The following is a 25,003-nucleotide window of genomic DNA, read 5'->3' as shown; positions in this document are numbered from 1 at the left end:
TCAGCCCTTGCAGGTGTAGACCTCCTCACGCTGTGTGCACTGCCTGCACTCCACATAGCAGCACCAGCGCACCTGGCACTGGCAGGGCCTCGTCACCACCCGGCTCTGTGTGTTGTGGCCACGACCACAGCAGATGCTCTCGCAGTTCTTCTCACGGTGGCACCTGCGGCCGGCAGTGCCCGGGGAGAAGCGGCCAGCCAGGCAGAAGCTGGGTGAGTCATCCAGGTGCACAAGCTCTGGCGTGCGGGGCAGTGGGTCACCGCCACCTGTCCCCGAGGCCCGGCCCCGTGGTGGGGAGATGGCGCCCGCCTCACCAGTGGCTTCGTTGGTGGTACTGCCCACCTTGAGTGCGGTCTCATACTTGTGCTTCAGGTGCTTTCCCACCTCATGGAAGGGCGCCAGCTGCCGCCAGCATGTCCGCACCGTGCATGAGCCCGACACACCGTGGCACTTGCAGGTAGTCTCCACCCCAGCCTTGATCACCTGGTGGGAGAGAGTGAGGGAGTGAGGCATGAGGGCCAGGCCGGGCAGGTGACCAGCCCCGACAGATGACCCTGCAGAGGCTGGCTGGCCCCCGTCCCTTCCAGACACTCCCCCCTTCCCAGACGTCTGTCCCTCTGCAAGAGCTGGGCCATCACCCAGTGGTCTAAGTCCAAGCTAACCATGTCACACTGCCTGAGTATCGGGGACCGAGTGCTCCTGTACGAGCAGGCGCTGCCCTGAGCCACATGGGCAGGTGTGGGCCAACCTGATGGCGGGAGCGGGCGCAGACACCACAGAAGGGCAAAGACCTATGCCACCTGGTGAGTAACCTCTAAGGAGAAAGAGAAAGCTCTACACTCTACAAGAGCTTCCAGGGCTGGCTCCAGAGGACAGGGGCTGCACGGCTCACCACACACAGGCAGGGGCCAGCGTGGCCAAGCACCAACAATCTGGATCTGGAAGTTACTATGGTCTGGTCTGGGTCCTTCCACTCACAGGACTTAGGGCCCCATCTGCAAACATGGGCCAGCTGCACCTGGGACTGCCTGCCTCACCTCCCGCACCTGGAGTCCCTGCAGGTGTTGTCCCAAATCCTGGAGGAACGTGGGGTGGAAGAATGTCAGGGTTGGGGGAGACCCCTTCCCAGCTAGGCCCTGAGCCAGGCCTCTGAGCTCCCATGCAGACCCCCAGGAGGGCCGGCTCGAGGGGGATTAAGAAATGTAGCCACCCTCTGGCCCAGACAACCCAAGAGTCACATTTAATGATGCTTTGCTGAGAACTCTGAACAAATTTAATTAAAACGTTGCTGACCCAGGCCTGGTGGAGCTAATGGAGCACTTTTTGCTTTCTGACTTTTCATTAATAGCTTACAAAAGGGCGAAGTTGGAAGGGAGGGGTGGAGCGCGAATGCAAAGAAAGGGCCTCGCCTTGGGGATTTAAGCTGCCCTCACCAGACTCACCTCCGCCCACCAGCCCCTCCCCAAGAAAGTGGGAGGAGGAACAAGAACTCTGGTTGAAAAGGGGAGAAATTGATTCTTTAGTAAGTGGGAGATTCAGAACTCCAACTTCTCAATAAAGAGGGGCTCAGAGAAGGGCCAGCTCTAATTATCTCACCCCCTCCCCTTGCCAGGCTGGAGCTCCACATCGCTGAGCCATGCATGGGCTAGTGATCTGTGGTCCAGATTGCTGAGGGACTGGGGGTGAGGATGCTGGGAGCTCTGAAGCTTCCTCCCAGTGGTGTGAATCTGGGAGCCGAGAGGCTGCAGGCAGCAGGAAGGATGGCCAGAGAGCCAGGTTCACCCTGGGTCTGGCTGCACCTGCAGCCAGCAACATCCAGAAAGGCCCAGTAGAGAGCTAAGAAATTCCTTTTTCCTTCAGGTCTTTTCAGTGGGGCTCCTGTCCCTCAGAGCAGAGTCCAGGCCACAGATAGGACTGCTCAGGCTGAATGGACTCCCCCGACTTGGACAAGTGGGTTCCATACCCCTAACCCTTCCCCAGGACCCCTGCCTGCCACAGTCCCTGCTGTGGCTACTGTTAATCTAGGTCCTTGGTGATAAGGCTGTGTGCTGCCCTGGCCTGGCCGGTGGGGCCCAGCACACCATCCTCACAATCAGATGGCCTAACCAGGAGACCGTCCTGGTGGCCTTGACTAGCCTGGGGACAGATGCGGAGGGGCCCAGACCCAGCAGCTCCTCCCCAACAAGTAACAAGTTGGCTGCTGGCTCCTCCTTTCCAAGGGGGACTGCAGGGCACCCCTCCTAGTAACCCCCAGGTAACCAGCCTTACGAGCAGGACTCCAGAGCCCTGGCTGGCACCAGAAGGCTAGAAGGGAGCAGAGGTGGTCTCACCTCTCCAAGCCCCCCCCCCACTGACTGCCCACCTGCTGTGCCCCCCAACCCATCCCTGAGCTCCTGCCCAATGCCCCCGTCCACCCCCTACACCCAGCACTGCCCTGCTTGCCTTCACACCCACGAGGTTGTTGTGGAAGTCCACACGGGCCCGCAGATCCTTGCTCGACCGCCTGCCTAGGAACTCCTTGACAAACTTGCTGCTGTACTTGAGGTTGTCCCCACAGCCGCCCCACTGCCAGGCCTCGCGGTTCTCCAGGTCAGGTGCCTCATCACACGTGCAGCGCTCCATGCGTCCCGCGCTACATGCCTTGGCCAGCGCGTGTGTTAGTCCAGCTGAGGAGATGGCGTAGAGGAAGGCAGTCTCTTTGAAACCTGGGGTCAGCAGGGGTGGGTCAGTGACAACCTGCAGCCAGGCCCCATGTCCACACAGCCCACCTGGGAACTCCCATTTCCCATGCGCTGAAGCCAAAACCATGACCTCCTCAAGAACATGCCTTCCAGCTGGCAGCTCTGAGTAACCCTCCTGCTGCTCAGCTGCGGTGGGGAGGGGGTGCAGGGTGTGGTGTGTTGCACCTGCCCAGACTGCTGTGCACACCCACAGGATGGGGGGCACTCCAACACGCCCCAGGCAGGCGCAGGACTGGTTGGAGGATGGGAGAGAATTCAGAGCCCGCCATGGCCATGGCTCTGGCCCAGTGAGTGATCAGAGACCCCAGCCAGGTCACCGATCGACCAGCCTCACCATGGGGCCCTTGGCAAGCCTAGCCCTGCACCTCGAGTCCCCAATTTTTAAACAAGGTTGTGGAAAGGATCCTAGGAGAGCTTGAGCCCTAAGCGGCACAACCCTCGAGTGGAAGGAGAGGAGAGGGCTTGTGCTCTGGGCGGAGACCCCTGGGCTTTCAGTCCCTTGGCAGTAGTCAAGGGCCGTCAGGGCAGCTTCGGGCCCCGGACCATCAGCAACCTTTGCACGTGTGCACAAGGGCGGATCGTGGAGGAGATCCAGGGGCCCTCCTGTCAGACCCAGCTACCCCCCAGTCAGCGGGCCTTGGTCTCTGCTAGGCAGCCGGGCTGGCAGCACTCACCCCGCTTGAGCAGGCTGGCCCGGTAGCGGCCCTCCAAGGTGCAGTTCCAGCGCTCAAAGCGGAACTGGTACTGGCACTCCAGCGCACTCATACTGACCGCCTCCACCAGCGTCTCAGCCACGCCCGGGTCCCGGCGACACATGCGCCGCTGCTTGCGCTCCAGCTTCAGCCGGTCACAGGCCTTGTAGTGCGCCTGGGCGGCCGCCTCCGACTCCAGGGTCAGCGGTAGGATGGTCAGGGGCTCGCTGCCTGTCAGCCTGGGCACAGAGATGACAATGAGCCATGTCCCAGAGGGTGGGTGGCGAGGGCAGGGTTGCAGGTGCTGGGACCTGGCTGGAGACAGGAGAACCAGGTGAGCAGAGCTGGGCCACAGAGCAGGTGGTCAGGGACAGGAGCCACATGGGCCCGTTGTGGTGGGTGGGAGGGGCAGCAGGCCCAGGGAGAGGCCAGAAAGAACCAGGCAGGAGATGGGGAAATGAGAAGAGCCTCAGCCTTCCACCCGCGCCAGACCTGCTGGCCCCCATGCACACCCTGCTCCCCCTGCCCGCTAGTGGATGCTGCGGGGCCGCCCACAGCAGCTGCCTAGTGAGCACAGCCTCCAGCAGCTCCGCGGCTCTCCTTTGTGCTGACCGATCCCCAGCAGCTTCAGGGAGTCTGGCTGGTGCTGGCTGCACTGCTTAAATGGACAAAGAACCCCTCCCCAACACATACACACCCTAGAGGACAGGTCAGCCTAGAGCCGCCAAAGACAGAGAGGAGGCACGGAGCCAGGGCTCCAGGCCATGCCTGATGGACATCAGCCATACCCGGCCTCCTTAGCCCAGCTGACCCTCATGATCCAGCTGGGGGTGGCCCATGGTCCTGTGGCCCTGGGAGTGGGCCCTGACTCACTTCCTCCTCCCAGCCCTCCTGCAGCCTATGCAGATGCCCCCATGGTCCGGCCTAGGTCTCCTAGCCTCAGGACCCAGTGTGGACCCAGGAAGTTGACTCCCGGCTCTTGGGCAGCTCTGCCCCTTTCTTGGCTGAACCTCGATGTCCTTATTTATAGGACAGGGAGGCAGGACAGACCTCACTAACCCATCCCTGTAGGTCACCCCCCAGGGCCACTGAGCCCTCTCCCATCCGCCCTTGCTCTTCATGTGAGGCCCTGTAGCAGCCCCCCAGCCTCACCTGCTCCAGGGGCCCCATCCAACTCCACCTTCCAGCCATGAGCCCCCTGCCCCAGTCCACAGGTGGGGCTCAGGTCCGCCTGGCCCCCATCTCCCTAGGAGAAAGATGGGTCTCCCACAGTGGACAGAGGCTCCCTGGGCACCCCCCAGGTCCCTGCCTGGGGCAGACCATCCCAGGGCCTGGTCCTTCACAGGACTCCCCTCACGCACTCACCCAGCCCCCCAAGACCCTGGCCAGCCCGCAATGCCCAAGCTCTGGCCCTCAGTCTGTGGGGTCACCTGCCCTCCCCCATCACCTGCTCCCTCCAGGCACTGGCCAGCCACGAGGTCTGCCAGCTCTGTGCTCAGACCCAGGGCCTTAGCGTCCCCAGATAGCCAACTGCACGTCTGGACCCCAGGCCATCCCCCTTGAGCCATCCCCAGCCTTTAGCCTTCGGGAGGGAGGGGCATCTGTCTGGACACAGCAGGCTCAGAGCCTCCCTTAACCGTGAGTGTCACTGAGAACCAGTGCCCCTCACCCCGACCCCCGTCAGACCCCAGCCACAGAGCTGCAGGCTCAGGCTCCTCCAGGAACAACCTAGGGTGGCCACTTTGGGGGCTCACCCTCCACACCCTCAAGAGGGCCATCCAGACATCTATCCTGCCCAGGGTGGGCCCTGCCCTGGTACCACCGGCTCTGAAGGAGCAGCCCCTTCCTCACCCTCTCTGGGCCAGCTTTCTGCAGATAGGAGGCCACAGGGATGTTTCTTCCCTCTGAGCTGAGGCTGGCTAACCAGGCCCAGAGGAGGCCCATGCAGAGCCAGGCAAGGAGGCGCAGGGTGCAGAGGGGAGGGGGCGGGGCAGAGGGTGCAGGGGGATAGGGCTGGGAGTACAGAGAGACGTGGGCAGGATGGGCTGCGCAAAAGGCCCCCTGAGCACACCCTCAGGGCAAGTCCTCATAGGCAATGCCTGTGAGCTCTAAGCTAGGTAATTTTGCTGGGATGAGGTTGGTGAGAGGTGGCAGCGGGTGAAGATAGAACCACAGCTCAGAGCAGGGTCTGGAAGGACAGTGAGAGCCCAACCAGAGGGGCCCTGAAGCCCTTCCAAGGCCTAGGGTTTCCCTGGGGGACCCTGGGAAGGGGCTGAGCAGAGGGATTGGGATCCCCGCAGGAGCACTGGGGGCTGTTTTGTGGACGTCCAGGCCTGGTCTGGCATGTGAGCTCACAGAGATGGCTCCAAGCCAAGGACTGGAGAGCGGAGGCCCCAGGACAGCTGTCCCCGCTGAGCAGAGCTGGGCGTAGGGGAGCAAGACCTGGTGGCCGCGTGGTGGCAAGAAGAGCCACACCCTCACACAAAGGCAGCTCTCACAGCGGCGGGGACCTTGTCCCTAGACAGGAATGTCACAGCTGTGCCCAAAACGGATGGTGTGCCACCTGAACGGCCACGGCCTCCCACCTGCATATCCCCAGGCCTGGATTCTCCAAGACTGACCGATCTCCGACCAGAACCAAGATAGCTCAGAACTTGGCTGGCCGCAAAGCACAACTGTGGGTGTGGATGGGGGAGAGGGACGCCGTCTCCCAGCCAGCCTGGAGGCATCAGTTGACCTGTGTCCAAGCTCTGCCCGTGGGGTGCTGAGGCCAGGGTCCACCCACCTTGGGCCAGCCCACCTCACCCCTGTACTGGGGGACTGAGGAGGACAGGGCCCCCTCCCCATCCAGGCCAGCAGCCTCACCCACAGGAGTACAAACTGTCCCCAGCTGGGATGGAGCTAGAGCCTGCCAAGGCAAAGAGAGCTGGTTTAATGGAGATGAGCCTTTCTCAGGACTTTCCTGGGTTATGCAGACAGCACAGCAGCAAGTCTGGGTGCTCCTGGGCAGTGCACGACTCACTCCAGGTCATAGAGGCGGCTGCCCTGCCTTCCAGCCCCAGGATGCCAACCTTGGGCCGCTGGGAGCCCAGGGACAAGAAGCAGCTCTGTAAATGCAGCCGCAGGCCACTGATCCTGACCGAAGCCAGGTGGGGTCAGCAGACTGCCATGGTCTGTACTGGGCAGTGGGAGTGGGGGACCAGGGAGTCCCAGCACGGGAGAGGCCGAGGCCAACGCCCTTCCCCTGAGTGGTCACTGAATTCCACACTGCTCTGGCTGTGGCCTCCCTTTTCCTCTCCCCACCCCAGCTGGCCCCTGCCCCAGATCCCCTTAACTGCCAGGGTGGGCTCAGCATGTGGGATGGGGTAGATGATGCGGGGACCCACAATGGAAGAGGTCCCAGCCCTGAGAAGGGGCCAAGGCTCCTGGACAGAAACCCCAAACACAGAGATGAACCCACAGGAGCACTGGAAAGAAAGCTGAGAGGTTTATAAAATACTCTTAGAAGCAGGAAAGTTTTCTCCATGTGACTCAGAATCCAGAAGGCATCGAAACATTAATAAGTTTGACTCTTAAAAGTATAAAAATCTTCGCATGGCAAAAAAAAAAGGACCAATAGACAAATGACATAGAGGGAAAAAATGTTTGGCAACACGTATCCCAGACCAAGGGCCAACTTTGTGTGTGTGTGTGTGTGTGTGTGTGTTTGAGTGTGCATGTATCTTTTCTATAAATCAATAACAAAAGGAGTCAATTAAAAACAGACACAGGATATAAACCTACAAGTCAAGGGAAGGAATACAGGGGGCTCTTAAAACTTATGAGGCTATGCTCAACCTCACTCCAAGAAATGCCTATTAAAATGATATTGACACACTGGTTTCATTCATCAGATGAGCACAGATCAAAACACTTGATAAGATTACTGTCAAGGACATGGGGAAAGAGATATATGTCCATGGCAGGAATCCTGGATTAGAATATCTATAAAATGTTTAAATTAACCCACTGCAAGAGTGTGAATGTTTGTGTCCACCCCAAGTTCCTATGTTGAAATCCTAACCTCAAGTGATGAAATTAGCAGGTAGGGCCTTGGGAGGTGATTAGGTCATGAGGGTGGAGCCCTCATGAATGGGATTAGTGCCTTTGTAAAAGGGACCCCAGAAAGCTGCCTGGGCTCTTCCACCAGGGGAGGACACAACATGAAGTTGCCATCTATGCACCAGGAAGAGGCTCCTCACCAGACACCGACTCTGCCACGCCTTGATCTTGGACTACCAGCCTCCAGAACTGTGAGCAATAAATGTCTCAGTCCCTGGTACTGTGTTATAGCAGCTGCATGGACTGAGACACCTGCCAATTCTCTTTCTAGAAATATAAGCTGCAGATGTATTACACGCTCCTCACATGTCACTCGATGCAGTATCGTTACACAACATACTGGAAACAAGCAGGAGAGTAGCTGGACACACCATCCCAAAAGCAGCAGACCTGTGTGCATCGAGGCTGAGGTGCCCCCAGACACACTCACTAGACAAGCAGTACTGGAGGCTTACAGACAAGCTGAGCCAAGATATGTGTGTGCATGTTTGCAGATGCACAGGATAGAGAAAAGACCCCCAACAGACAGCACTCAGGGCAGGAGAAGCATGTTCTTCTCCACATGGCTGGGTGCTGTCCTCATGCACGGGGATAGCCTATCCGAAAGCAACAATAAGGACCGGCTGGTTAGCTCAGGTGGATATAGCACAGCCTTGTAACACCAAGGTCAAGGGTTCAGATCCCCATACCGACCAGCCGTCAAACAAACAAACAAAAAAACACAACAACAACATACAGCAAGGGACACGGGCCAGTCCCCTAGGCTCTTGCAGCCTCAGCGGCTGGTGTCTGCCCACATGGCCTGTCACCTGGAGGGCTGCAGCCTTGCAGCCCAGACAGCGCCCCAGGCTGCCTGGCACAGCATGGCCCAGGCCCCCGCCCACTGGCCCAGCTGCCCACTCCACGTGGTGCACCTGCTGCCTGGCTCAATGCAGCTGCCACCCCAGCCCCCAGTGTCTGGCCTGGGACAGGGCAGAAGGAGCCGGGTGCACAGCCCTGCCTAGCCACCAAGCTGGGCACAAACCTCCCTATGGAGAGGGGTGGGGGGTCCCCGTGGGTGGCAGGTGCCCTCTGTTGTCTCAATTGTGTCTTCTTTTTAAATTTTTTTTTTCTTTTTAGAATATATTTATTATTGTTGTTATTTTACATTCTAAGATGTTGTGGAGAAGTTGAGAGGGAGGAGGAGAGGGGAAGGGGAGGGGGTAAAGTGGGACGAGGAAGGGGGTAGGGGGGCATGGTCAAGACCCAGGGGGCTTCTGGCGGCAGCTCAGTCAGCCACGGATGGGCTGGATTTGGACTTTGGGGAGGTGTGGCTGAGGCTCCCTGACCCCCAAGTGCCTTGGGAGCCCAGGGCACTTCTGGAGGTGACCTTGTGGTCATTGCTGGGCTGGATGTGGTCAGTCGTGAGCGGAATGTGGCTGGGGACCTCCGGAGGGTGGGCCCTGCCCTGGTTCAGGAACCCAGGGAGCTTCTGGCAGCAGCTCAGTGGTCATCACTGGGCTGGATGCCTCAATTGTGTTTTCTGATGAGTTGAAGTGCATCACTTTATTGTACTTCCACATTTGACTGTCTCCTTTATGTATTCTTCTTTCTGTCCCCTTTTAGAATGCTACCCGTTCTCATGTCCTAAATGGGCTTCCAAAAGCACCTCCATCTAGCTGTGCACATGCAGCCCTACATCCACCTGGTACTGACTTGTGCATCGTTGACATAGGGTGGGGCCAGCGCCCTCCTCCCAAACACCCTGTGTCCCAGCATGATCCAGCAGAGATCCCCCACGTCCCTGCTGTCCTAGAATGCCACTGTAGCGTGCAGCTCCTCCCCAAGCTCTGCTGGGGGCCAACAGCACACTGGGGTTCTGCCAGGTCCTCATCAGGAGCAGGTTCTGCGGGATGGATGTCTCTCCAATACTGAATCTGCTGGTCAGTGAGCAAGGACTCAGGAATTCCTTCCTGTAACTGTCAGACATCTTCCAGGGTCCCCCACCCAGAGGTCTGCCCTGTGGTAGGTTCAGTCCTAGACTCCTGGTTAGGAATAATGTCCCCAAACAAAATGTCTTTATAAACATCATTTTCTGTCTGTTGCTGATACACAAAAACAGAACCAAATCCTGTGCTAATTTCATATTCAGCAATCTTGCTATGTATCACAATTCATCCGTAAATGGTTTTCAGATGTTCTACATACAGGATCACACAGTCTGCAAAGAGGTGAGTTTAGTAGTCGTAAGGCCTGGCTGGTTAGCTCAGTTGGTTGGAGCACAGCCTTATAACACCAAGATCATGGGTTTGGAACCCCATACAGGCCAGCCACCTAAAACAAAAAAACAAAAAAACAAACAAAAAAACCCCTCAAACCAATAATTATATGAAACATGATGTTTTGATATACATATATGTTGTGGAACAATTAAATCAAGCTAATTAGCATGCCCATCACCCCACATATTTTTTGTGCAATAAATCTGAAAAACTTATTCCTCCCATCAATCTGAAACTTTGTACCCTTTCACGAACATCTCCCCATCCATCCGCAAACCCCAGCCTCTGGTAACCACCTTTCTACTCTCTACTTCTCCGAGTTCCACTTGTTTGGATTCCACATATAAATGAGATCACGTGGTATCTGCCTCTGCGTCTGGTTTGTTTATTTCACTTAGCATAACGTCCTCCAGGTTCATCCATGTTGCTGTGAGTGACAGGATTTCCTTATTTTTCATGGCTGAATAGCATTCTATTGTGCATCTATACCACATTTTCTTGATCCACTTATCATTTGACCGACACACAGGTTGTTCCCATGTCCTAGCTATTGTAAATAGAGCTGCCATAAACATGGGGTGCAGATATGTCTTCAACATACTGATTTCCTTCCCCATGGATAAAACACCCAGGAGTGGGACTGTGGAGCTGTACGGTAGTTCTATTTGCAGTTTTTTGAGGACACCCCATCCTGTTCTCCGTAATGGCTGTGCTAATTCACATTCTCAACAACAGTGTAAAAGAGTTCCCCTTTCTCCACACTCTCCCTTCTTGAGCCTTACACCATTTTTTCTTGACTTCCTGCCGTGGCAAGGGCCCTCAGGAGAATGCTGCCAAATGGGCTGATTCAGCCTCCCCGACCCACAGCACAGCGGCTCGCGGCTAGCATGGGGCTGCCCTATGCCCTTGTGGGCCAGTGTGGCCACACGGCCGAGCCCTTGCCCACTGACGGTGAGCATGGAACGGAGGGCACCCCTTCTCCTTGCTCATCTCTCTTCCACAAGCCCAAACCCAGTCTCTGCCCTGCCAGACACAGCCGGTGGGTGGCGAGGACAGCCCCAAAGGATGGTAAAAAGAGAAGACGCGGAATGCATGCCCAGAAAGCCTGATCTGGGATTGCGACAGAGACACACGGACTCCCAGATGTTGTCGGAGCCATTATGTGTGGGGTCTGTCACAGCAGCCAGTGTCACCTCAGTTTACATGAGGATGAGAGCAGGCATCCTTGTCTTAACTCTTGAATTTCAGAGGGAAGCTTTTACCATTCTGCCGTGAAGCATGGCACTAGACACCTTGCATAAGGTTAAAGACGTTCTCTTTAAAACTCATACATGGACATTGAAGATCATCACATTATCCCTGCGTCTTCTGAGGTAAGAGTTCTCTCCTCTAGTCTGCCACGGTGAGGAATCACAGAAATTGATTGATGTGAAACAGAACTCTGCACCCCCAGAGTAAACCTGGGAAAAACCCAACTTTGTTGCGATGGGCTCTAACCTTTTCTACATCGCTGCATGTCATCTGACAGTACCTTGCTGAGGATTTTCGCATCTGCATTTGTAATCTTCTCTCACACTCTTCCTTTTGAGGTTCAGTGCGCTTGCAAGTGTTATTATGTTTAAACTTCCTGGAAGCGTGTGTGTCGGAAGTAATCATGTCTTCCTAGCTGTTTGCAAGCACTTTTGAGGAAGCCATCTAGACTGGAAGGTTTTGGCAGTGGAAAGATTTCCTTTCTCATCCAATTTCCTTTTCCTTTTCTTTCTGAAAAGCTTTATTGATATTTTCATGTATAAATCCATTTCTGTTGCTTATAACAAAATACCTGGAACTGGGTGATTTATTAAAAAAAAAAAAAAAATCAAAATTTATTGCTTACAGTTTCTGAGGCTGGGAAGTCCAAAGTCCAGCTGGTGGTAGCGACAGTGACACAGGGGCCTCACATTCCAAGATGGTGGAAGCAGAGAGAGCAGAGAGAGAGACTTTCTTCTTTTAAAGCCCTCAGAACCACACCCCTGGCCACCATTTTTGATCCATTCACTACTGCATGGTCCTATCCTACAATCCAATCATCTCTTCAAGGCTCCACCTTTCAATTACCATAATAGGATTTCCCACCCTTTCAACAGTCACAGTAGTGGCTAAGTTACTAATATATAAAATTTGGGGGACACAATTCAAGCTGCAGTGAGTTTTGGGGGAATATAATTCAAAACACTACAGTTCACATAGAATAAAATTCATCCACTTAAAGATATTTTTGTATATTTGCAGATACGTGCAACCATCACCACAAATTTAGGAACTTTCCATCACTCCCAAAAGAAACCCATGTCCTTTATTATCAACCCCCATGCCCCTTCCCGAGCCCCTGCCATCATGACAGATTTGCCTGTTCTGGATATTTCATATGAATTTGATCATATAATATTCATCCTTTTGTGACTGTCTTATTTCACTCACCATGACGTCCTCGAGATTCATCCAGGCTGTAGCATGTGTCTGAGTTTTCTTCCTTTTTAAGGGTGAATAATATTTCATTGCATTGGTACACCACAATTTCTTTATCCATTCATCCATTGATGGACACTTGCGTTGTTTCCACTTTGCAGGTATTATGCATAATGCCACTATGAACATTCATGTACATGATTTGTGAGACGTATGTTTTCATTTCTCTTGGGTATGCTCCTGGAAGCAGAATTGCTGGATCACAGGGAAACTCCATGTGTAATCCTTTGCAGGACTGTCGGAATGTTTCCCAAAGTGGCTTCACCTCTTTCCTTTCCAATGCCCCATTTTCTGTAATTACTACAGGGTCAATATTTCTGTATCTTGACTCTGTTTCTATTACTTTTCAGGCTCTGTCCATCTCATTTAAATTTTCAGATTTATGGGCTGGCCCGTGGCTCACTCGGGAGAGTGTGGTGCTGATAACACCAAGGCCACAGGTTCAGATTCCCATATAGGGATGGCCGGTTCGCTCACTGGCTGAGCATGGTGCTGACAACACCAAGTCAAGGATTAAGATCCCCTTACCGGTCATCTTTTTAAAAAAAATAAATTAAATAAATAAATAAACAAATTTTCAGACTTATCGGCAAGGTACTGTTCACGACTGTCTCCTGTTTTTGACTGAGGGGCCTGCAGTGATGCTCCCCAACAGGACTCTAAGGCAACCAGCTCCTCTTCAGTGGCTTAGCCGCAGATGCTTCCTAGACCTTCTTGCAAGAAGCGATTTGCCGTCTCTACTGCACATCTCATTTTATGTAATTAATGTTTGCACCATCTCTGTTGTCTTTTCTATGTCATCTTTGAATTTGGTTGCAGTTTGCACGATGTTTTCTAGCACCTCTCCTCTTCTAAAATACGCATGTGAGGCTACTGCTGTCATCATTTCAGTTGCTCCTAAACTGCAGCCTCAATCACAGCCTCAGTCACCTTACAGAGCATGAGTCACAGCTCCAGGCCACCTTGTAGAGCATGAGTCCCTGCCTCAGGTCATCATACAGAGCCTGAGTCACAACCTCAGTCACCTTACAGTGTCTGAGTCACAACCTCAGACACCATACAGAGCCCCAGTCACAGCCTCAGTCACCTTGCAGAATCTGAGTCACAACCTCAGTCACCATATAGGGCCCCAGTCAGAGACTCAGGTTACCATGCAGATCCTGAGTGACAGCCCTAGGCCGCCTTACAGAGCCTGAATCACAGCCTCAGGTCACCATACAGGGCCCCAGTCACAGCCTCAGGTCACTGTGCCGAGCCTGAGTCCATTCTATCCTGCACAAACTTTTGGCAGTACCCTTGTGTATACTGACATCCTCAGTGTGTCCCTCATGGGGAGCCTTAATTTGACTAAGCACCTACCCAATATCCCACACCCTCGTTCCACGCTACTGTGTACTTCAGCTCTGCTGCGCCTCGTCGGGCAGTGCTCCGTTCACCTGCACAGAGATGCAGCAGGACCATCCACCTTAGGAAGTGTGCCATGCCGACCCACCCTGCGATGTCATCTGTATTTTGTCTTTTCTGACTACTTTTACGTCCTTTGTCCTCGGTGTCCTGCCATTCTAAGGTGTCATGTCCTGCTGCAAATTTATTCATATTTTGTGCCTGGGAGGACACAGGATTCCTTGAGTCCTCTTTACAGCTTTATACAGCTGCAGTAAATTCTCATCCACTCCTTTCAGACAGCAGCCTGTCCCACTCCTGCTCACTCTCTCCTACCTCGGGGACCCTCCTGTCTCACTGAGGTGTCCTGCCCTCTGTCTTCTGTCTGTCTGCCTCTCCATGCAACGCTCTGGATGATTCCTTTGGACCTATCTTCCAGTTTGCTAATTCCCTTCAGCTGTTTCTAATCTGCTGTTCAATCAGTCTATGCCTTACATTTTTTCCCTCTAGTTCTGTTTGGTTTTTACAAACTCGCTGGGTCAGTTCTTGTGGTTTCTCGTTCCTGACAGATATTCCATGCTTATCTTCCTCCTTCGAGCATAGTGAGAAGAACTGTGCTGTGCAGCATGTGGTGCTCCGTGTACCGGGCGGGGGCCGTTGTTTCTGCGGGTCCTGGGATGCGTGCCTGGTGACCTCTGACTGCGTGCTGGTCACTGTATGAGTACTTGAGAAACCACTGGCAGGAATGATTTGAAGCAAGCTGCTAAAGATACTGCAGTGGGTCAAATGGTGTCCCCAGAAAATATATGTCCACCTGGGACCTCAGAAAGGAAACTTATTTGGAGTAAGAGTATTTGCAGATGTCATTAAGGTAAGACTCAAGACAAGATCATCTTGGATACAGTGGGCCCTAATGAGAAACTGAAACTGAATAAAGCTATAAAGAAGACACAAGGAGCCCAGAGTCTGCCCAGGCAGAAAATAAGAATAAATTTAGTCCAGTGAAGGGTGTCCTCATAAGAAAAAGGAGAAGTCTGGCTGGTTAGCGCAGTTGGTTAGAGCGCAGCCTTATAATACTAAGGCCATGCGTTCAGATCGGCATTCCAGCCAGATACCAAAAAAAGAAAAGAAGATACAAAGAGACAGAGGAGAGGACGGAAGCAGGGGTTGGAGTGACATGGCCACAAGCCAAGCAACAACGAAGGTTTCCAGCCATCACCAGGAGCTGGATGAGGCAGGAAGAATCCTCCTCTCAAGCCTCCAGAGAAAGTGTGGCCCTGCAGACACCTGGATTTCAGACTTCCTGCCTCCAGACATGGGAGAGAATAAATTCCTGCTATTTTAAGCCACCCAGTTGTGTGAACTTGCTATGGCAGCCCCAGACCCTAATATAAATTTCAGAAAAGATCTCTTTGTGCTCACACCAGCCAGTCCCAGACCCAGGCCACTTGAGACCAAGGGTGAGGCTGGGGCCCTGGACTATGCCAGTGACTCAGGTCATTACTGTGTACAAGGCTGGCCATGCTCTGCCTTAGGGCTCCCCTAAGGCTGTGGTCTTGGGGCTCCAGGTGGGTATGGAGGGTCTCCTCTGAGTACTCTGGCCTGCAGCAGGTCCCAGCCTTTCCTGTCCCCTCATCCTGTGAGACCATCCAAACCAAGCTCATGTTTTCTCGTTCGGCATCTGCTCTTGTTATTTCTATGGTCTCTGATCATCCCTTCATTTCATCAGCTCTTTGGCATGTTTAAAGTTAAATACAGATACACACATATGCACATGTGCACACACACAGAGACACGCCCATACACAGACACACGTGCACACATATGCATGTACATATGCATGCACGCAGACACATGCACACACTCACATTTGCACACACTTACACACATGCACACACACAAAAATCCCGTTTTAGTTGCTTCCAGCAAGAAGACTCTCCGAGTTGCACGGGCCCCCATTACTGGCATCTACATCACAAATGTTCTCATATCTTCATGCCATCCTGAGCAACCAGGTGGAGGTGTTTTATCTCCACAAACAGGCAGGAAACAGAGGCTCAGGGACTTAAATGACACAGCCAGGGCTGTGCTGCCCATGGGGCGGGGGTGGTGGTGGGGAGTGCAGAACTGGGATGGGCTCCTCAAACACAAGAGCAGCCTCTGATTCTGCTGCAGCCCCTACTGTGGTCTGCAGCCAGCCCCTTTGCAGCTGCTTTCCCTGGTTAGGGACCTGGTTAGGCATCTCCCCAGGTGGCCCACAACCTTTGGCACCCCAGGATGCCCCAGGTTGGCTCCCACCCCTTCCTCACCATTCGATTCTCAGCTACACCAGAAGACCCAAGCCAGCTAGAGAGAAGGAGGCTCTAGCATGGTTCTAGCACATGGCTGGGGCAGCCACACTGGACAGCGCATGGAACAGCTCCACACTGCAGAAAGCTCCACAATGGCACCAGTCTCAGACAGTAGGGGAGATGGCACACAGGAGGGATGACCCCACTACCTCCCTGAGCCTTGAAGGCCAGCCAGGAGAGGTCAGCTGGTACTGAGAGGCATGAGGACCCACAGGGCAGAGTGGACCTACCCTGGAGGGCCAGTGGCCCAAAAGCAAGTGCATGAGCTGGCACCATCAACGACTCAGCCCCACAGGGAACCAGACATACTCAGGACAGACAGAGCTGAGTTTGGGAATGGCTGACCCCTCCTCGGGCCAGGCCTGAGGCTGTCATGTCCCTGCTGCTTGGGGACCGAGGTACCCCCTCTGATTGCCAAATCACTCACTTTGTTCCCTGAGGGCAGCCAGGTGGTTCTTGTCCTCAGGTGAAAGCCTGAGAGACACACGGTCCCACCCCAGCCAGCCCAGGCTGGCCCACCCCACACTGCCCCGAGCCCCTTGCCTCTCACAGGGCAGGCAGACGGGCAGCCCTGCAGGGGAGGATGTGTTCCCAAGGCCGGCCTCCCTCCCACCAACAGGCCCTGCCACCCCGACAGTCACACTGCCCGGGGAGCCGGCTTTCCCCCGGGCTGCAGAGAGGGGAGAAGAAGCCACAGTTCCAGAAGCCACAGAGCCCCACCAACAAGACATCAGCCTTGCCAGACAGCATTTAACTTCTGTGTGAAATGGAATCAAAACAAATTCCAGCGCTGAGAAGCTGCTGCCGAGATTAACCCTCCATCCTCCCCATCCACGGTCTGCAACCCACCCAGCTCGTGCCCAGCCTCCAACCCGACCATGTCCCTCAGGGTGGCAAGGTTGTCTGGTGCCTAGATGTGCCCGGGAGGAGCTGGGGGACACCAGCCACAGGGCTCACGGGGGCAGCCCCGTGTGGAAGAGGAGGACTCAGAGCCGAGTGCACCCCGGCCCCCCTTGCACGCCACCCCAGGGGGAAGCCAGGTGGACAGAGGACCGACCACATCCAGCAATCTCCACTACCCCAGGACCTGAAGTGCTGCCAAGCAGGCCCGGTGTCCTTGAGCTTAACAGAACATTCCCTCACCCTCAGCATGAGCTCACCACATCCCACGGTGGCCCCCAGAGCAAGCCCCACCATGCCCAGACCCCGAGGGCACCCTTTTGGGAGCAGGAAGTAAGCCCCAGGTGAGAGTAGGAATCTCTAGGCAGCACGTGGGACCCCAAGGAGAAGATGGGGAGTGGAGATTGCTCAGAGGAACCCGAGTGGCCAGGACACCTCTGTGCTGGGGACCATAGCCTCCATGGCCCTCACAGATGGCTGCAGACCCATGTGGCTGCTGGGTAAGTAGGAAAGACCGCAAGAGCCAGGGGACCCTCGGATGGCCACAGCCTCATCTCAGGCATGCTAGGGATGCCCTGACTCCACTCCCCAGACCTTGGTGACATCAGGGCTGTGGCTCCATCCCTGTCTATCCCGGAGAGAGTCAGCCATGACATCCTTGGCTCTGGGAGCCTTCACAGCGTCTCCTCCCGGGCCAGACCTCCAGCCACTTCCCTTGGCTGCATCGACCTCAGGTATCGCTAAGAAAAACAAACCACTTGTGGTCTGCTTTTTTCCACTGCCGCGTCCGGCTGCCGGTCCCGAGGTGCTGGTGCTGCCAGTTGGGCGGCCGGGTTTCCTCCTGTGGGCAGCGGCACCTGGCCAGCGGGGACCACGCCAGGAGGGGCCGCGAGGGTGGCAGGCCAGGCTCCAGGGAGGGCCCGGGCCCGCAGGTCACGGAGCCAGGGGCAACCCGGTGCCACCCAGGTCGGCGGGCATGGGGAGGCCGTCCCAAGCCACCTGCTGCCCAGCCCAGCTCAGCTTGGCCAACAGACGTGCTTTAAGATGAACCCGTGCAGGAAAACCAAGCGATCAGCACCCCAGCCCGGGGCAACCAGACACCCCGGCCCCTCCCTCATGGTGGTCTTGGGCTAGCTGCACCTGGTCCACTGTCCATGCACCCAAAGGTGGTGCGGCCTGGCAGCCAGGCCACCAACCTGGATCAGAGAGGTCAAGCCTCTACTGCACCATGTCCGGCCGCCTGGCCAGCAGGTGCAGACACAGCCCGGCCAGAGTGAGGGCCCCAAGCAGGGCGGAGGGGCTGGGCTGTGGAGTGGGTGAGTACCATGGACCCCATGAGGGGGCAGAGGAAGCCCCCACTGGCCATGGGCTCACAGGAGCCTTTGGGCAGGTGACACACAGTGCATAGCATAAGACCCCACAGGTGACCCTGCAGGCCTGCCCCAGAGTTGAGCTACCAGGAAAACAGTGATGCTGCTGGGCTGTCCCCAAAGAGGCCAAAAGAGACCCTGAAAGACAGGTAAAGCCCTCAGGGGCAGGTGAGGGCCAGACAGGAGGGATGGCACCCACAGGTCCCAGACCCCGTCAGAGGTCAACGTCTAGCCATAAGGACACCCCCAAGCAGCCCACCTCCTGTGTTCTGGGGGGCCTGGCTTCATCCACAGTCCCCCTGCTCCCCAGATGACTGCACCTCATCCAAAACCTGCCATGGCTTGCTGGGCCTGGTGGACATCAGTGGGGCACCCCCATGCTGGTACAATACACAAAAGGAACCGGATGCCCCACTGGCCAGGATTAGGAGAGGTGAACACCAAGGCCTGTCAACAGGTATTGTTTTCCTGCAGCCAGCAGAGAGGAACCAGGCAGGCCCTGCACCCCCTCTGCCCCGCCAGGCCCTTATCAGCTCATCGCCCTCCCGGGGTTCAGGGCCTCCCCAGGGTGGTCTGTGCTCAAGCAGTCCTTCCTAGGAGAAAAACAAGCCACAAGCTTCTCCTACGATGTCCCAACCCCGGCAGCAGGGGGGGGTGGGGGGTGCTCCAACCTCAGGCCACCCCGGGAAGTGGCGGTGGATCCAGGTGCCTGCCAGTGCCCACCAGGTCCTGGCCCAGGGCGGACACCCGAGTCATGTGGCAGGACTGGAGGCAGTGTGTGTGGTGAGGACGGGAGCGAGATTAGGCCAGCTGTCTCCCCGTCCAGACGGCTGCCGGCTGTGGACAAGACATCTGTGCACACAGCTGAGGGAACCAGGTGGTGGCCGCTTCCTCCTCACCTCAAATCCCACCACGCGGCTGCTGGATACCACTCGCTGCCCCTTGAGGGAGCCCAAGGACCCCAGTCTGGGTCTTGGGTCCTGGCCTGTGCTGGGGGCCAGGGCAGAGCCCCCCAACCCAGGGCCTATGGAAGGAGACATAGGCAGGCTGGGGCTGTGCTGGGCTGGGGGTCTAAGGCCCCTTGTGCAGAGTGGGGAGGGAGGCCAGAGGCTGCAGGGCCTCCCACCCGCCACTGTGGTCATGGCGGCTCCTGGAGGAATTCGTCTCCATTCTGCAGGAAGCATGGTCCCCTCCACATCCATCCCTCCATCCCCTCCGCTCCATGAGGGGAGATTCCCAGGCCTCCTCCCCAAAGCCCACTGTCGAGGCCCCATTCACAGGCCACTTCCAAGGGGCCTCCACAGTCCCCCTGATGGCTTTCTTGGTGTCTCACCACCTAGACCCTGTGCTCCCCCTCAGCTCCCACACAGGCCCTACACACTCCTGACCCTGCAAAAGCTCTGCCTGGCCTCTCTGACAAATGCTGGGCCCCACAGATTTCTGGGATGTGCACAGCTGGGCGGGTCTCTGTGGACAGCAGCAGCCACCCCAAATCCAAGCCTGAGATGCTCACCTGCTCCAAACCCCCTGTAGACATCACATACTCTGGCCTCTCAGCTGTGGCACCACCCCAGGTTCCCAGCCTCAAGATCACCCAGGACACCTGCTTTCTGCCAGCTCCTCCCCAGTCCCAGCTTTATACCTTGTGCCCACCTCCCTGGCCCACCATGCAGCCTGGTGATTCCAAATATTCAGGCCCACCCTCCTGCCCTGGGACCCTTCCCATCCTTCTCTGGGCCTGAGCACATGGTCATGCAGTATCCCCAGGTGGGCCCTGAGCTGGGTGCACAGAGAAGCAGACCAGTGAGAATGAGGGCAGGACAACCAGCCACCCCTCTGACCCCCTGAGGTCTGATGTTGACACTGACACAGAAAACACAGCCTCCACCTCCACATGCCCATGACAGCAGCCCCTCAGCAGCCTCCTCTGTGAGTCCCCTGAGCACCCAGAACAGGCCCCACACCAGGCATCAGTAAACAGGGGATGGCCCCCCTGGCTGTCCCCACCCATCTGGTTGGGCTGGGGGCCAAGCAGAAGGAAAGTGTCTGCCAAGGTGCAGCCGCCTCTGTGTGCAAGGGGTGAGAGAGAGCTGCAGGTGCACAGATCAAGAGACAAGGTTCAAAGAAGAGATCCAGAATATGCAAAGAGCTCTTCCAACTCAGCAACAAAAAGATAAACAAGCCACCTAAAAAACAGGCAAGGGACTTGAATAGATGTTTCTCCAAAGAAGGCATACAAATGGCCAAGAAGCTCAAGAAAAGATGCTCAATATCTTTTGAGGGAAAGGGAAACGCAAATCAAAACCACAATGAGATACACTTCACACCCACCAGGATAGCTAGAGGGGGGAAAAAAAAAACACCAGAAAATAAGTGCTGGCAAGGATGTGGAGAAATTGGAACCCTTGTACGTTGCTGGGGGAATGTAAAATGGTACAGCCGCTGTGGAAAACAGTTTGGCAGCTCCTCAAAAAGTTAAACACAGAATTACCATATGATCCAGCAACTTCACTTCTAGATATATACCCCAAAGAATTGAAAACATACGTACACGCAGGAAAAAAATAAACAAAAAAACTTGTACACCAATGTTCACAGCAGCATTAGTCATAATAGCCAAAAGGTGGAAACAACCCAAATGTTCACCAGCTGATGAATGGATTTAAAAAACTGTCCTATAGTCATCCCAGCAAATGTAAATCAGTCACAAAAAGGAACGAAACATTGATTCATGCTACAACATGGATGAACCTCAAAAACTATGCTGAGTGAAAGAAGCCAGACACAGAAAGCCACATGTTGTATGATTCCATTTGTATGAAATGTCCAGAGTAGGCAAATCCATGGAGACAGAAGCCAGATTAGTGGTTGCCAGGGGCTGGAGAGGGGGAGAACGGGAGTGACTGCTCATGGGGATGAGGTTTCTGGGGTGAGGAAAACATCCTGGTGTTAGATAGTGGAGATGGCCGCACAGCCTTGTGGATACACTAAAAACCACTGAGCTGTACATTTTTAAAGGGTGAATTTTACAGGATGTGAATTGTATCCAGTAACGAAATGAGAGCCTCAGCCAGCCCTAATGCCCACTAGGTCTCCAATTCACAGTGGTCCAGAATGCCCCCAGCCTGCCTTTCAGATGGGTTCCAAGTGGCTTTTCTTTGCTTCTGGAGGTGTGATGGGGGCACCTGGCCCAGGCTGGGAGAGCCCTTCCTGGGTGCCATGCATGGTACCGCCTCCTCCATACAGGCCTCCAGGCTGCCTAGAGCCAGAGAGGTGGGCCCAGCCTCCCACCATCCTGCTACGTGAAGCAGCCTGCAAATGTCCCTTGAGCTATTCAGGGTGTGAGTGGCCAACACTAGCCTCAAGGCTTATGATGCTCCTTCCTGTTTCCTTTAAAGCCCCAGGCCTCCCCAAGGGCCTCTTCTGGGGGCTGGCTGGCTGCAAGGATCCCTAATAAAGGGGCTACAAGGTGCTGCCCTGCAGGACCAGGAGCAGCCCCAAGACCCAGTCCCAGGCCCAGACTCCACATCCAGGGCCTGGGACTTTCTCTCTAAACGCAAGAATGGCCCGGGGGGAAACAACCAGAGGTCTGTTCCAGATTTTGGCCCTTCAGAACCATCGTGTCTGTCACCTGAGAAGACACACAGAGAGGGTAGGGTGCCAGGGAGCCCTCTCCAGCAAGGGCAAGTCAAAGATTTAAACCCTCCTGTGCCTACCCACCACAGCCTCCAGGGAGAGGGTCCGAATCTGTTGCCCAAACCGTCCACACACGTCCACACGCATGACCTTGGGCATGAGGCCAAGCCGTCTAGGCCCTGGGAGTGCAGACATGCCGGCAGCCCTGGGAGAACCAGATGGAAACGCCACCTGCTAATGAGGCCAGGATGTGGGGCCAGGCCTAGGGGAGGCAGAGAAGGGAGCCTCTTCCCCACAGCCGGCAGGCGGCCGACCGGCCTGGAGAGGTCCGGCCGGTGGCCAGGGGCCTCAAGGAGGGCAGCTGGAGCGGGCAGGGTTGGGTTGCAGCTCGGGGAGGGGGCAGGGAGGGCTCCCGCGGGCCCACGTGACCCTCCCCCAGGCCAGCCTCTCCTCTCTGGGTTCCTGGGCTGTAACTGGAGCCGCGTTCCTGCCTGGGAGCCTCCGTGCCAGGCAGAGCTTTGGAGAGGGGGGAAGGGAGACGAGGGCCCTAGATCCCAGCTCCTGCTCCCTACTGCCTGTACAGTCTGGGCTAGGGAGGGATGCCCCCTTACAGCTCTGGCCCTGCCTGAACTTTAATGCCTTGGGACCATCTCCTCCCTTTGCTGGGCCAGGAGCAATAAGAGCCCCAGACCCTGCACAGATCAGCCTAGAGCATGCCTTCCCCCAATCCCCTCCCCGGCCCCACCTCAGAATCAGCTCAAGGGGGGCCCAAGGCCTCTGACAGCCCATTCAGGTGGCACCTGGCCTGCACCCCACCCAAAAAGCTTCCCACAGACCGTGCCCTCTGGTTCAGGGAGGTGCTAACAGTCCATCAATCAGAAGCCTGGCTTTCCCTGACCTGCCTGGTGCCCAGGGGCGCTGAGCCAGCTGTTCTCCAGGGCAGCACACCTGCCCCTGGACTCCCTCACAAGGCAGCTACCCTACAGCTCCACTCACAGGCAGGGGGCTGGCTGGAGGAGCCACAGGGCACTGAAGCCCTTACAACATGCACCAAGCCGGCCGGGACTTCGTCCCTGCAAGGGAGCTGAAACACACACATATGCATCTAAAACAGCAGAGCTCAGTGACTTCTGCTGAGGTGCAAAGCTCGGAGGTAGCTTAGATAAAGTGAGAGCCAGGACTCCTTTGATCTTCGGGGACACAGGGACTGGCAGCAGGGAGACCCCGGGCACAGCAAAGCTGCTGCAGCACAGACAAGCCCAGGGTGTGTCCGAAGCCTGGCGAGTAGAAGCTCGGCTGGGCCTGGAGAGAGGGAGAGCACAGCTGGCTGACAAGGCCGCTGTGACTCACCGGGGACCTGCCGCCAGACGGCCATCCTCTGGCCCTCCCTTCTGCCCCGCGCGGGTGAGGCTGAGGGCTGCACAGATGGCACGCAGGGGCGTGCCAGCCGGACCGAGGGCCGTACCCACACTGGGAGCCAGGAGAGGGCTGCGGGTGGGGGCCCCGGGGAACGGAGACACGGAGCTGACCCTGGAAGACGACCCAGGAGAAAGGAACTGAGGGAAAAGAAAGGGGGAGAAAGAAAAACACAAAGGAAAAGTTTCCCATGAAAATATTTTATTTTCTTTGAGAACAGGATACACCTGCAGAGCTCCTCGGCCCAGCCGGCTTCTCCCCGCCCTGGCGGGTACCAGATTCCTGGACCGACGGGGCCCTCTGCCGGCCAGGCCGCTGCGCGCCGGGGCCCGGGCCAGGGGCGAGGGAACAGGTGACGGGCGGAGGGCGGCGGCCGAGGGAGCGGCCCAGGGCGCCCAGGACGGAGGCTGGGACCCTAGGGGCCGGCCAGGGCTCCCGGGGGCGGCGCCCGTGGTGGGAGGCCGGGAGAGCGGGGAGAGTCAGGTGCTGCCTCGCACAGTGCCACCCTGGACCTCCCCGTGCCCAAGCGCAGCGAGGGTCCCCCTAAAGGTCGCTGGGCTGGGACATCCCGGACCTGAGAAGGGAGGAGGAGGGAGGAAAGGAAGGAAAGGAGGAGAGACAGACGAGCAACACCACCGCAAATTGCTGTTGCGGGCAGCGACCCCGCGGGACGGCGGCGTCCACGGCCCCGGCCGGGCCCTGGGGACCGGGCCGGGTCCCACAGATGCGGCCCCGGCAAGCGTCAGAAGTAAAGCGCAAGAAAAATAAATTCCTCCAGCTCGAAGGGCTTTTTCCCCCCTTTGGGGCTCAGTGCAAAAACATCTGGATTTTGTACGTATTTTTTGTTGTTAAAATAACTTCTCAAGGAGAGAAAGCGGGCGGGGGACTACAAAGGGGTGGGTGGGCAGGGGCCAGGGAGGCTCCAGACGTTTGGCAGGAACACGACCGCCTAAGGGAGCAGGGACCTGGTTCTGATCCCCGAGCGCCGGGCAGCCCCGCGCGCCAGTGCGACGACAACGACTCCGGGGTCACGGAGGACCGCGGCCCCGCGCAAGCCCGTCGGGGACGTCCGCCTCTCTACCCCCGCCCCGCAGCGGGGACAGCGACCCGCGGACCGAGCGACGCGCGCGCTGCAAACAAACAGCTTCGGGCAAGCAGGCGGCCCGGCCCGGCCCCGGCCCCAGCACCTGGCCCGGGTGCCCCAGAGGCTCCGGGCGCTCCCGCCCAGCCCCGCCGCCCCGCCCGCCCATGCGCGCGGGCGCCGAGGGCACCTACCCGAAGTAGGCGGCCGAAGGGCGCAGCGCGGCGAGCAGCAGCGTCAGCCCGAAGGCCGCGGCCAGCCAGCGCGCCAGCAGTAGCCCATCCAGCATCTTGCCGCGCCGCGGCGGCTCACCATCGCGCTCCCGGCTCCGCGCAGGGCGCGCCGCGGCCGCCGCCCTCTTATAGCGCCCGGAGCCGCGACCGCGGGGGCGGGGCGCCGGCCAGCTGGGCCCGGCCCCGCCCCGCGCCCGGGGGAGGGGGTCACGCCGGCGCCTGGGCGGGCCGAAACCCGAGCCGCGCCCCGCCCCGCCCCGCCAGCGCCGCCGCCCGCCACTCGGGGCCGGACGCCGCGCGGGAACCGAGGGCTGGGGGGCGGCCGGAAGA

General features: G+C 57.0%; 1 protein-coding gene across 1 annotated transcript; it reads right to left on the bottom strand.

Moving 5' to 3' along the window:
- On the bottom strand, positions 1-24,729 carry WNT9A (Wnt family member 9A). The gene is made up of 4 exons (XM_063095270.1): positions 24,635-24,729; positions 3,416-3,672; positions 2,443-2,705; positions 1-483 (listed from the first exon to the last, which is right to left on the bottom strand). The coding sequence occupies exons 1-4, from the start codon at positions 24,727-24,729 to the stop codon at positions 1-3; spliced, it is 1,098 nt and encodes a 365-aa protein (XP_062951340.1).
- Between the last annotated feature and the right edge of the window lie 274 nt (positions 24,730-25,003).

Source organism: Cynocephalus volans, chromosome 4 (assembly GCF_027409185.1).
Source record: "Cynocephalus volans isolate mCynVol1 chromosome 4, mCynVol1.pri, whole genome shotgun sequence".
Classification (NCBI taxonomy): domain Eukaryota; kingdom Metazoa; phylum Chordata; class Mammalia; order Dermoptera; family Cynocephalidae; genus Cynocephalus; species Cynocephalus volans.
The sequence above is the reverse complement of the archived record's forward strand: the minus strand, read 5'-3'. Positions and strand labels throughout refer to the sequence as shown.

What these genes read in the sequence shown, in the direction of transcription:
- WNT9A (XM_063095270.1), bottom strand. Translation starts at nt 24,729, where the DNA reads ATGCTGGATGGGCTACTGCTGGCGCGCTGGCTGGCCGCGGCCTTCGGG. An exon ending in GGCCAGCCTGCTCAAGCGGG is followed by an intron (nt 2,706 to 3,415) that starts GTGAGTGCTGCC and finishes TGCTGACCCCAG; the next exon opens with GTTTCAAAGAGACTGCCTTC. An exon ending in ACAACCTCGTGGGTGTGAAG is followed by an intron (nt 484 to 2,442) that starts GCAAGCAGGGCA and finishes CTCTCCCACCAG; the next exon opens with GTGATCAAGGCTGGGGTGGA.